The following is a 14,403-nucleotide window of genomic DNA, read 5'->3' on the forward strand; positions in this document are numbered from 1 at the left end:
CAACAGATTGCTTTTGGTATAAAATTTTTCATGTTAATTTAATTAACGAGGTGTATTACGTTTAAGTGTCAGTTGTTGGCAAAGTGTTTCTAATATGCTATTTAAATTGTTTAACTGAATACTGTATCTAAATCGGGTTTTCTAAACTAAGTTGCACGTATCCGTTTTTTGCACTCAGCCATTTTAAAGACATTCGAGAACAACGATCGCAGTAGGCTTGTGTGTCGAATAAGAAAAAATTTCACTCCCTTCAAAATTGTTCAAACATCAACTTTTTTTCGTTTTTATAGAAATGTAATAAGCGAAGTCTTTATGATATTAACTATGCGTTGATTTTACGCTAAGTAGAAGTGGATTTTTTAATGGAGACGCATGATTTTAAATAAAATTTACAAAACCTATGTTGTATTCAATTAGAGTGGTCTAAAAACTTATCATGACATATTCTAAAATTTCGTCTTCGAATTAGCTAACACCAGCTAATTGTTCAACATAAACTGCTAAACAGACGCATAGTTAAAGCTACTTACAAAACACTTTTGAACTGCACGAATGAATGGTTAAAGTCGCTAATAATGCAAACAAACACTTTTTGCACCAAAGTGCCTTATATTTACTGCAGTACCGAAAGAAGCATACTTAGTGACGACTTTCTGATCGTCAATATATAGTAGTCATTCAGGAACTTTGATAATCAAATATGTTATTCATAATACCACTGGGTGGATAGCAACAGGTTTTTGATGTTTGCAGTTGTACATTTTGCGGAACACATGAGGGGTTATCTTGTACGTTGCCTAGGCAACACTAAATATTGCCCGGTGGATTTGATGTTTCCATCATAAAGTTTGACATTTTTAACTAATAAGGAGTGTATCGAAAATAAGCTATCCACATACATTTGTGTTGTACGCATGTATTTGTGATGGTTTTTTATGTTCAGATCACAGCATGCTGTGCGTTTGGCTGTCAGCTTTCGTTTGTTTACTTGTTCGTGCGGTTGAAATTCTGCGTTTTCAAAATATCGCGTATTGAAAAGGAAGTGAAAATTAAGGTTCTGGACACTTGGCTAAGTGAGAAGGGTATTACTATGCTAAAATTGGCGAAGCGGTTTGGAATTCATCATGCCAGTGTTAAAACCATCATTAATAAGTTTGGAGAATACTATTCTTTGGATAAGCTACCAGGAAGAGGCAGAAAACCCGGTACTTCCAACCCGAAACTGAACCAGAAAATGGTATCTCTAATCATGAAGAACAAATCAATGTCAACACGTGATTTGGCCAAAAAAGCAGTAACGAGTGTCAGAATGATCCAGCGTATCAAGAGGCGAAATCACCTGAAGACCTTCAAGAAGCAGAAAATCTCGGAACAAAGTGTAGAACAGAAGAAGCGAGCAGCAACCAGGGCCCGGAAATTGTATTCGCGTCTTTTGCAGTGTCCGGATGCATGCGTTTTGATGGACGATGAGACTTATGTAAAGGAGGACTCAAAAACCTTTCGTGAAGGATTAACTTAAATTTCATTCGGTTTTCATTACGCTCAAGTTTAACCTCGTACAATAAAGGATCAAATTTTAGTTTGAATAAAATGTCGTTTTTTATTATGATTTGAAAGAAAAATTTGTGGATGGCTTATTTTCGATACACTCCTTACCATCTACAGAAAATTCTGTCACTTGAGCGCTATTTGTTTTGTTTACAGGGAGTTGAAAATTTTACCTCAGCATAAAAATGGAACATTTTCGTACAACGATTTATTACGATTTTCGTCGTGGATTAAAAATTCAAGAGTGGTTAAATCAACTTAGTTTGACTTTTGGCAGAGTAGCACCACCCTATGCGACTGTAAAAAACTGGTAGAACGAATTCAATCGTGGTCGTAGTTTGCTTGTCGATGAATTCAAAGAAGATCGTCCAAAATCAGTTGTTTTGCCAGAAACCATCGATGCTGTGAAAATTCTGATAATGGAAAATCGCCATGTGACGTACCGTGAAATGCAGGCAGCCTTGGGTATTAGTGTGCAAAGCTTATATGTTATTTTGCATGAACATTTAGTCGGGAAAAAAATTTGTTCACTATAGATTCCACATAATTTGAAAATCGCTCAAAAAAGACTCGTGTCGATTGATGCATAGAAGTGCTGAAAAAATTATTCGTGGTGCTCCAAATTTAGTGTATAACATCTACACAAGTGACGAAACATGGATTATCTCATATGAGCCCGAAACTAAACATTTATCGACTGTATGGGTGTTCCAAGAAGAACCAAATCAAACAAAAGTTGTTCGCGCTCGAAGCACTTTAAAGAAAATGGTGTCTTGTTTTCTCGGTATAAACGGCCATACCGCTACCGTTGCTGTAGAGGATTGTAAGACCGTCAATTCTGATTGATATACCACCATTTGCTTGCCAGAGGTTTTACGTGAAATATAGAAAACAAACGCAAAACACAGAATCATTCTTCATCACGACAATCTTACACATCGGCTCAAACAACCGAATATTTGAGCACTCAAAACGTCGAATTAATGGGCCACCCACCGTATATTCCTGACTTGGCACCTAACGACTTCTATTTGTTCCCTTTCGTGAAGAATAAGGCATGATAGTGCGGCTCATACTTGAATTAGAAAACCAGGCGGTGACAGTCTATTTGGTGACTAATTTTTTCATTAGACTAGTGTTAAAAACATCTGCAGTATTGTTAAAATCTTGAGCACATCAACATCTTAAATAAAATCACAATAAAAGTGGATTGATAAATCTTCAGTGAAATTCTCTATTACTTTCGAACATTAAAAATAACAGAAAGCAACCACCAAAAAAAAAAACTACCAGGGTTAGGGAATCTCCCGGAAAACTAAAATCATTAGTGACAGACTGGTGATAGGTAAAATGTAGTCCCATAAAATGCGCGCAAATTTTAACCGCTTGAGTTGAATGAATCGTCGCACAAAGTCTAACAGGCATAACCGACTTATATAAATTAGGAACATTTTCAGCGATTTAGCGCAGGGGACCTACCACACGTTTTGTTGGCTTGTAAAAAAAAGAAATTCTTATTGATTCAGAACGGATTTGTAAATCTCAAATTTATCCCAATTCGAATTTTTATTGTTATTGATTGAGTTGATATTTTTTTCAACGAAATTTATACCCTTTTCCGCAAGCCAATTGAGAGTGGTTTTGGCATAGTGAGCCGACGCTAAATCCGGCGAAAATAGTGGAGTTGTACTATGCTTCTTATATAGAGGCAGTAATCTCTTCTTGAGATATTCAGATCGATAGATTTCTGCATTTATAGTTCCGGTAGTTCAAAAAATGGTTGACTTCATTCCGACACTCGTTCCTGCTTTTTAGACCAAATCACGTATCGACATTGATTTGTTCTTCATGATTAGAGATACCACTTCCTGGTCCAGTTTCGGGTTTGAAGTAGCGGGTTCCCCAAACTTATTAATGATGGTTTTAACACTGGCATGATAAATTCCAAACCGCTTCGCCAATTTTAGCATAGTAATACCCTTCTCACTTAGCCATGTGTTCAGAACCTTAATTTTCACTTCCTTTTCAATACGCGACATTTTGAAAACGCAGAATTTCAACCGCACAAAAAAGTAAACAAACGAAAGCTGACAGCCAAACGCACAGCATGCATCTGAGCATAAAAAACCATCACAAATACATGCCTACAATACAAATGTATGTGGATAGCTTATTTTCGATACACTCCTTCCTTTTACTATTACACTAAAACTATGAATCATTAGTATTTGTAATTGACTTACTTGAGGTTATATTTACATGTGTTGACTAACATGCTAACATAGCAAATATAGTTTCTTCTTCTGAAGGACGATTAAGAACAAGAAAATATTCAAGTATTTTAGGTACCTTCACCAGTACCAAATAGTTTTTTTTTTCGGTTTTAAACGATATCAAACTAACTAGAGTTTATAAGAAGAGAAAGAATATGAAATTATAGAGCCATAGTACTCAAGGAAGAGCAAGGATGTGAAGAATAAAGTGCGGAAAAGTGAGACGTGACAAGGGTCATTTAAGTAAGCAGAAGGCTTCTCGTATCTAAACTTTCACCTTCTACCAGAGGAGTCGAACTTAGGCATCTTAGCGATACGAGTCATCCGAGTCTCTGATATGTCAGAAAGTAAAGGCAAAGGTCGTTTGCTGTTTACTATCCGAACCAAATAGTAATTCACTGCAAAAGAGAGCGTGGTTAATTTCATTAGCGATTAAAAGATCGTTGAAATAAGAAATTACTGAACATTCACTAGACAACGAAAATGTACCAAATAAATACATTTTTAATAAATGTACATATTTTCAAATTGTGATTCTGGACCCAGGATATATGAATGATATATGTTTCAATTTTCTAAATTAAAGATAATACTTGGCTTATATTCATTTCATTCAGTTGTCTGTATAAGTTTAATTTTTAGGTTTGCAACAATCTGAAGTAATATCTACTGTATAACACACGCAGAGAAATGGAGCTTGTTTAAAATGACAAAACAGTCAGTAGATTTGATATTTGATGCAGGATCTCTACTTTGACCGGAATGATATAGCGCCGAATAATTTGATACAAGAAAAATTAATATACCAGAAGCTTGATAATGGCATGCGAAAAATTCGTTCATCCCACGAAAAAGGACCCAACTACCGTAGAAAGTATATAACTATTTGAACATGAATTAAAGTCGAAATAAAGTAAGTTTTAAAAATTACCTTGAAAGAAATCTGTATTTAAGAAAAATGACGAACAAAAGCGTATGTTGAATTACTAATCATTTTATGTTTACATCTTATCATTTATTCCAACTGCCAAGTTAATAAATTCAAAGCACAATAACCTTTATCAAAAGTAGTTCATTTTAAACAGATTCGGAAAGTACTAGAAGTTACTATGAAATGGTTTGTCAAGAAATTGACAGGAGCGCATAATATCAAAATATTTATTGAAACAAACTAATCCATTGAGAAAAATCAAATATATAGTTTTGTAGTTTCAAGCAACAATATTTCTATATTAAACTAAATTTTCTTTTGTCACTATTTCAATGAAATAAATCGTGGCGTGAAACTATAATTTAGTTTCTTTTACAATATTTTTCTCTGTGTGCACTAGACAACGAAGCATTATTGTTTCAGCAACATCAATGCATTGAGTTAATCAGAGTTGGGCATTACTAGAGTTATAAACGTTAGTTACTTTAGAAAATATCCATTTGCAAAAATTCGTGTCATTTTTGTATATGTAATTTTTGCTCAAGATATAACGCCACCGAACCCACTGTGAATTCTTCACACCACCACCATATGAAACAGCAACGCGCAAGCAATATAGAAAATGATAAAAAGTTTATGAAATTCACTTGGAACTTTTTTAAATATCGGTTATTTCGGCTAAAGTTTTATAATTTTGAGTTGCTTTTTAAGATGTTTTTGAAATTTTGCTTCAAACACTATTTTTAGTTCTAAAATCATCTCCGTGGAACGGAACCGTAACCGTTTATACATTTGGAAAACCAATTACGGCTTTGCTCAGCAAAATTTCAAAGCTCTAAGAATACTTAGTTGTGATCAGTGCGATAAAATTTCATTTTCAATCGAATAATATAAGATGAAAATGAAATTTATGGGCACTGAGAGTCAGCATATTCCAACTAATTAATTTAACTTTTGCTGTCATTTTTAGAGTGAAGCTCCTAGAATTCATCGTCAGTTGAATAATCGTACCTAGTCATTTGAAGTTTTGCTTGCTCAGTTTCAAGTGCAAGTAGTCTAGCTGCATCATTGTCTTCGCTCTTGGTAGTGAGCAAGTTCAAATGAATAGAATTATGAATGAAGTAAAGTATTAAAAATGAAAACTGAAGGAGGAAACTATTAATTTATGTATATTCTGTAAATGATATTTCAGTTATCTAATTTGTTTTTCATCTATTATCTAGAGCAAATTCGAATGTTTACATGAACCACATTTGAAGGCCGCTCTTACACCATTGAAGTAGATGTTTTGCTACTTCAAGAGATCAACTGACGGTGGTAAAACTGAGCTTCGATTGGAAGAGAGACGAGTGAAGAACTGAACGCTCCCCGTTAGGTACCTCAGGGAACGTTGTGTGTGTCAAAGTGTGAAGTTTACTACAGTGGGGTGATCGTCAATGTGTTCCACATTCAGTTTCAAATGAATTGAATAAAGTTTTACTGCACTGGTTGTGATAAATGTAATTGTGAAACCTTTAGTGTTTCTGGTTTTTCGAAATTCTGTCTAGTTTTTGATCAAAAAACGCGACGCGCGCACTACGCTATATTTCACCTCAAGTGCATTGATCTGAATAATGTTTCATTTACGATTATAATCATCAAAATAGATAAAAATCAATCGGATTTGTTTAGATTAGTATACTGTTATTGAATTGATTTTTAGAAAAGTGTGCAAAATTGTACAATCTATAATATGTTTGTACACGGCAAAATTGCTTCAGAGCGCTTTCTAGAATTGGCTTTGGTAACTCTCTGGTAGAGTGAGTTATTATCTCTGGGGGATACTATTCGCAAATTTTTATTTTCCGCTGTTTGATGCATCTATCGGTTCCTCTTGAAGGTTGTTGAAGTAAAATTTTAGTTGATTTCAATGTCTTAACGCAAATTTAAAATAATGTTCGAATATTAGTTGTGAATTGATAGGTTTGAACATCAGTTATTCGATTAGGGGATCGTAAATAAGTCAAAATATTCAACTGTGTTGCTTCCGGAAAACTGATGATGGAATATACTACATGGAATTTGAAGACCCAGGCCTAACAAAGAAAAAGTAGATGTTTTACCGTGAAAACTTTTTCATTCTTCAGTATAATATCCATACACTTGACCCATCGGTTTTTCAAGATTTTGATGCCCTCTAGAAAAAAATGATTTGTCAAGACCTTCGAAGTAGGCTTCCATTTCTGCAATGACCTAAGCATTCGACTGTTTCGGTTTGGAAATAGATAATAGTCGTTGGGGGCCAGGTCTAGAGAATACGGGAGATGGTGGACCAATCCGTACCGCAAATCATTCAATTTCACTGTTGAATGAAATGAATGCGAAACTCGTCTTTTTCATAGCTTGATGAAAACTAGAACTCGTCTGACACGATCAATTGTTATTCAAGCACTAGTGGATAGATTGTCATGAAATTTGGTATTGGGCCATCTAGAGGCTTGTTCTCAACAAAAATTTTCACGTCTTTTCTGTGATAGGACCGAGACTTTTAATTCCATGTAGTAAGTTCGATACTGGTTAATACTAGTGAAGCGGAGTTTCTGTATCCAAATTAGTGCGATAGCAAATTACGGTAGTGTAATGTTAGTCGAATGACGAAAACATTAAAATTCATAAAGATTTTAAGACTATCGCTCTCTGGTTTTCTTTTTCTTTCGCTCTTTCTCTCTTTTTTTCGGTCATACACACATAATACTTTGAATAAAATTCACCGTCAAACTGAAACAATTAAAAAAATACTTCGTCGCATAATGTTTATAGAAATCGACTCCATCGTTTCGTTACAAAACTTGTCATTCACTAAGAAGTCGTTCTCATGCTCTAGCATATAGTGCTCAATTTCGAAAATAAAGATCAGTTACTTCCGATATCGATACTAAACGCAAACAAAAAAATGTGAAAATCACTGAAAAAATTTCTATTTATTTTTCTTTACCGTTTCTTGAACCGTTGTAAAATTTAGTTGATTTAATTTGACAATATTATCTAGCTCAATTTCTAATGGGATTAATGCGAACTGACCTCTATCAGTACACATTGCTACTCAATCACAAGAGATCACAAATCAAGATTAATGTTGAATGTCGTATCGACGCAGTGATGATATTGATTTCAAACTATCGGAAATTGATGAATGTTATGTAAATTTATTCCAGGAAACTCCAAATCCTATCATTCAGATGAAACTATTATTATATGATATCAGATTAATCGACCAGATCATGTTAATTTCTGTGGCATAATGAACAGTGTAAATATAAATCACGTCTATTGAACTTGGATACTCACCTAATGTGATCAATACTAACAACAAGAGTATCCTACCAGTAGAACAGCAGCGATATATTTGATGACAAAAGTGAGTATAGTTGTATCGGAACATAATTTACATTTTAGATTAATTTCTGAACACCAGACACACGATGACAATCAAGATACTTGCACCAATCTAGCATCGAACAATAATTTTCAGTATCAAGCAGGTACTATCCGTTTTTTTCACAGATAAGCAATGCAGAAAGGATTATAGTTGCATCTGACCGTACCTCCCTGGACGTGAACTACTATCTCGTGTCTACGGATCAACCCGTCGCACTCAGGAGCAGACCGGTATGAAATTGTTTGCCCGAATAGCAACATGTAACATAAGCACTCATCCTTCTCTTGGTGTACCCATGTATCCATGTATCACCAGGCGAAACTACATACTTCAGGGACATATGCTGTTCGCGTTTGCCAGTAACCGCATCTTGCATTTGGCTCCGCAGCGAATTGTTCGCTTCGTTAAACTCACTTGTTCGGTCGGTCGGTTGAATTTCGTGAACTGACACTTCTCACTAATGCGGGATTTGCTATTCTGCTGGCTGCTATCAAAATGAAGCGTAATTAATTAATTAAAATATAATTAGAACTTTTGCACAACAACAGAAAATTTAGCACGACAAATTTCACCATGGAGGACCTTCGAACACATTTGTCATCATTTCGTCAAATTATTTCCACGAAACTTTTCGTTGCTTATTCGTCTCAATTGGCTTGAAATCTTCACGCATCACTATTATTCAGTGCTGATAACGGCGCTTTTCCGTTTAGTGGCTGTCATCGGGAGAAGTAACAATCATTCAATTATTCCGATGTGACAAACTAATCGAACGGCACCCGCTAACAGTCGGCACACTTTATGGTTAATGATTGAAATTGAGTAGCATAAACTATCTGAAGGGGCACAACTGCGAACGCGAACATGCTTTCGGCGCGAGGGCTGAGCTGCGAGTGACTAAAATTAGCCAGGCGCAAGTAGCTTGACAAGAAAAAATGAAAATTTTTCTCCGGATCCTTCACTCTCTCGAAATTATGGCATGTGGTCGGTGAGTTTAGTAGAATAATTTCACTTCAAAACATGGTTGAAATAAAAAAAACGGTGCATCAAATCTTGAGTGAGATAATTTGATGCTTTCCTGCATTTGTACCTTGAATTATGAATATAATGATGTTGGGTTAGAATCTCTATAATCTATACAAATATCACGAACTGAGATGAATTAGTCACATCAATTGTAAATGATCTAGTTCAATATATTTTAGTCTTGATATTGAAAAAAGATATTGCATCAAAATTATTGTTTCGAACTTGCTCTGAAACATGACAATCTAAGTTTACGCATTATAATTATTAATAGCACAACATGAAGAGTGTAATTCACTTATAGAACATAATTCACAAAAAGATATATACACATCATAGCTATATTGTTCTTAAATTTGCTTCCGTCGGTTTTTAAAAAGATGTAGTATTTACTCACCGTGTATCGAAATCAATCGATACAAATTGTCACTCAATTAACTTTGACATCTGCCTACATTCTCCCATCAAAACATTCTCGGATAACAGAATTTTCTTATTGGAACTGGACAAAGATCACTAGAGTTAAAAAAATCATCATTTCTAGACTCAATAAAATCAGGTTTTGTCGATCAAATGGTACGCGGTCTGATAAAGAAGACAACAGTTTTTTGTCGTTCAAATATTGGTTTAATTTATCAATTTGCTCTTCAAGTATAACAATACAATTATTCCAATGACGGTCCAACATTCCAACACCTCTTTCATACCGCCATTTCTTTTTAATCTAAAACAATGCTTCAGTCTCAACGATGGCCTCATAATTCGATGCAAAACTCTATTCAGCAAGCAAATTTTCTGAGTTTGAGAACATAAAAGAGTCGCTGTGGGCTTAATCTGGTGAATAAGGTGGGTGCTGCAGCGATTTGAATTTCAGTTCATTAATATTTGCCACCGTAACGGTAAGTTGTTGAGAGCTATATTCAAAAGCTCATGCGAAATTCAGAATACACTACTTTTTAATAACAAGACAATGTCAGCTATCTCCTGCAACTTTGTTTACCGCAACAGTAGCTTCATTAGGACGACCAGAGCTTAGTATATCATCGGTGTTTGCACGACCACATTTAAATTCTGCATACCTGTCAATAATGGTAGCACCCGGATAATAATTATCAAGCTATTTAACATATTAGCTTGCACAATATTTTTTCATGAAAAGGATTTTTATATCAACATAACATAACATAACATAACATAACATAACATAACATAACATAACATAACATAACATAACATAACATAACATAACATAACATAACATAACATAACATAACATAACATAACATAACATAACATAACATAACATAACATAACATAACATAACATAACATAACATAACATAACATAGCATAACATAACATAACATAACATAACATAACATAACATAACATAACATAACATAACAAAACATAACATAACATAACATAACAAAACATAACATAACATAACATAACATAACATAACATAACATAACATAACATAACATAACATAACATAACATAACATAACATAACATAACATAACATAACATAACATAACATAACATAACATAACATAACATAACATAACATAACATAACATAACATAACATAACATAACATAACATAACATAACATAACATGAACAGCTTTTTGACAATACTGACATGTGGCCATCTGATTGTCATAGGTAATAAGTGATTTGCTCGGAATTCTTGTATCTTGACCGAAAATCACATACGAAGGTATAGGCCTCTTCAAGTGTACGCGTAACAAACGTACGCCATTTAGAATACCGGGGAAAAAATTCTTCCACTTTTCTTTCTCGATAGAGAGAATCTCTCCGTATTGGGACATAGTTTTGCGAATATATGCATCGGTGACGCTTGAGGGAAGATCATGCACACGCACTTCTATAGCACTACCTTCCATATGTACTGGAATGTTGTACTCAATGTTCTCGTGCTCCACATATTGCACATTGTTATTGTCTTTTGCGAATTGAATTGCATCCAACTCTTTTTAAAACTGGATGTAAACAACATTGTTCGTCTTATTGCATTGAAGTAAATGCACACGTTTAATGTCAAGATGCATCTGTTCCTTAAGTCAACCTTCAAGTTCTCGTATCGAAGGTCGAATTTTACACTGCCTGAAGTCAACAACAATTGTATTCTTTCCTGTCGGCGGTAGCTTTTGTTCGTTTGGTTCACTCATTTCGAGGTCGTTCTTTTGTTCACTGCACAATACTGTACTTGGTTTCTCTTGTCCCGAACGTAAGCGGTTTTGTTATATCGACTGACTTGGATGAGATGTGTAAGCGAGCTCTTTGCCATGAGTCGTTTGTACTAGCTTTTAAGTTGTTGTATACTTATAATGTCATTGTTTGTGATTGTCTTTAAAAGATAGCGGTTTTATGCCTACCTGAGAATGACATAAATTTGTTTCAACTCAGATGGGCTTTTTCCTACTCTGTTAGTCCATTTAGACATTAGTCCGATGGATTTTGTTTAATAAATGAATAAATGAATAAAATAACATAACATAGCATTACAAAAGCAGTATTCGAAAACTATCTAGCACAATTTACCGACTTGTTTATCAATCTACCATATACCGAAGAATAACAAAATGTACAAATAATATTTATAAACATAACAACATATTCATAACATAATATTTATAAAGATAATTCTTTGTATTAAAAAAAAACTACCCCAAGTAAACTACAACTTCTAGATCTACTAGTAAACAATGTATTATGATAAACGAATGAAACTTATATCCATTTTTAGCGTTTCGATTCTAGTAGAATATGTTATGAATATTTATTTATTTGTGTTCACTTATCTTTTTTACTCAAAATCACCCGAAAACATGAGCTCGTTGTGTTATTCTCAGCTTTGCACAAAACAATTCGAATTCAACTTCTAGATTTTCACATGATATTTTAAAGTTTACAGACCACGTAAAATAAAACAAATGTTCCGTAGTATTTTCTCAGATCTACCGAGAACGTGTAGTTCTCTGACAGGTGACAGTGAACTGGATAAATTTTACAGTTCGTTCAGTGAACATTTTTTTTACAGCTCGCTACCGGAAAATATATTACCGGTGGGTGACCAATTAAGAAAATTCAATTTGAACTGCTCTGCACTGACGAGTCTAAGACGAAACGTAAAGAAAAGTGAATTTTCAAGTTTTAAAAAATAATTAATTGAAAATATCATATTCTGGATGTTTTGCAAAGAACCATTGTTGGCAGTTTTTCAGATACGATAGAATAACGAAAAAAGAAGTGGAAACACTTTGAATTTCTTAAATCTGTCTTCAGAATCATATGCAAGTTTTTCTGTAATAGTACTGAGCGAATTTGTGACAACAGATGTACTGGCTTCATAAAAATATTAGGGGAGAGTGTTCGGTTACCGGCACCCTTTTTCTTTTAAGCTTATAACTTCTGACTAAGTGTGCATTATGTGGATATATATGCATCAATCGAAAGGTGAAGTCCCTAGCTAACCACTGAATAAGAAACTAAGTTGATTCAATCGATTTAAAAAGAATTATCAATTTAGTAAAGTGATAAATTTTGGATATTTCAAAAAATGGTGTGTAACCCCAAGAAATTTCACTAAAAATGGAAAAATATAAGTAAAGACTGCAATTATTCAAAGAAAAAACGGAATTTATTCCTTTCGGAGGCGTTTTGGACAAAAGTCTTCATTGTCTGATGGAGACTTCGCCTTGGCTCTCATAGCCAATGATTTAGATGGTGGCTCCTTTAGTGTTGATTTGGCCGGTCTTCTACCGTCTTCACGGGATTGAATACGTTTCTGCAGTCGAATTTATTGGCTTCTTATGCACTAAGCACTGTTAAATGGTATTGAACAGTGTGCAATAAAGTTCATTTTTCTTGACTTTATTTAAACTCGCCTAACTGGCTAACAGACCCAGAGAACCAAAGTTTTCACTTACATGACAGATGTGTTGAAGCTGGCAAGTTGCCCATGTGTGGCATATCACCAGAGATGCAAGTAATATAATAAGTTGTAATTTTTTACGAATGTCTGCAAACAATCGAAGATTCAAAAGTCTGTAAAAAGTCTTTAAATGAAAAAGGTGTTATGTTAACTAAGAAATTTGATAATTTACCGACAAATTTGCAGACTTGGCATCTCTGCAAATAACTGACAATTTTTCGGGATTTGTCGAAAAAAATGGGATGCCGGTAACCGAAATCGGTAGACATTTTTAAAATTTTTAAAATGACGAAAATAAACTTTGGTTTGGAAGACTTTGATAGCATCTGGTATAAAATCATGAAATAGATCGATTTCACCTCATAAATATTAAATCCACTAACCTTTTCGATTGATGCGTTTCAATTAAAATTTGTTTTGATCGCAGCAAAAAGTACAAGCGACGACACGACCTGCCACTCGTCCATTAAAACTGTATCGTAAATTTAACTATCCCTCAGTAACTGGTAATGTCAAAACGTAATCCCTTAAAAAATGTTGAAACTGGCAACACATGTTGATAAATTCTTGATTTTAATCAACAGTTACCGTAACCTTGGTTACTGCATTTTGAAGACATGAGGAATGTAAACAAAACAAACTGCAAATCGGATATTTTAAAGCGAATAATTAAAATTGATTTTCCAAGTGGGAAAATCTTTTCCCGTGGAAACTGCTTCAGCATCAGAGCAGTGGATCGACTAGTCATTCGGATTTGCTAAAAGAATTCTTCTGTTGTGAAAATCGAAAAGGATCCACTTGCAATTGAACAACGAAGTTTTCTACGAATTTAAAATCCTACATTCAAGTCTGAGTTATGGATTTTTTTCATTAATTGTATTGATATACTAACATTTACAGTCAGCCCATCGATAAAATAATTGGGTTAAAAATAATATGAGCTGTGAGTGTACTTTCTATTTGCAAGCGATAATCAGTGATCGTAAGACGACGCAAAAAACTTTAGGAAGCTTGAATGTCGAACAATTGCTGATGGAGAAGCGAAAAGAATTTCTTAATTATACTTACAAGAATCATTCATTATTATTTTAAAATCCATGTATTGCACTTATTGTCAAAAGAAACCAAGTGAGGGAGAAACATTTTCTTCAAGCAATAATATGCATAAAACAAAAAAAATATCTGGTAACTTAAAAGAACTATCTTTTTCTTTTGTGCATCCGGATCAATATAATACTTTTCGAAT

General features: G+C 34.1%; 1 protein-coding gene across 3 annotated transcripts in view; it reads right to left on the minus strand.

The window, feature by feature from the left end:
* LOC131437176 (zwei Ig domain protein zig-8-like) overlaps positions 1–9,051 on the minus strand; it is a 54,736-nt gene extending 45,685 nt beyond the window's left edge. Inside the window, exons 1-2 of one of the 3 annotated variants that reach the window (XM_058606347.1) lie at positions 8,753–9,051; positions 8,080–8,654 (exon numbers count right to left, since the gene is read on the minus strand). In XM_058606347.1, the coding sequence (XP_058462330.1) occupies positions 8,080–8,173 (94 nt within the window). In that variant the 5' untranslated portion in view covers positions 8,174–8,654; positions 8,753–9,051. Of the gene's footprint in view, positions 1–8,079 lie in introns of all 3 variants that reach the window. The other 2 variants (XM_058606348.1, XM_058606346.1) reach the window with 2 other exon arrangements.
* Positions 9,052–14,403: the final 5,352 nt, after the last annotated feature.

Source organism: Malaya genurostris, chromosome 3 (genome assembly GCF_030247185.1).
Source record: "Malaya genurostris strain Urasoe2022 chromosome 3, Malgen_1.1, whole genome shotgun sequence".
Classification (NCBI taxonomy): Eukaryota; Metazoa; Arthropoda; class Insecta; order Diptera; family Culicidae; genus Malaya; species Malaya genurostris.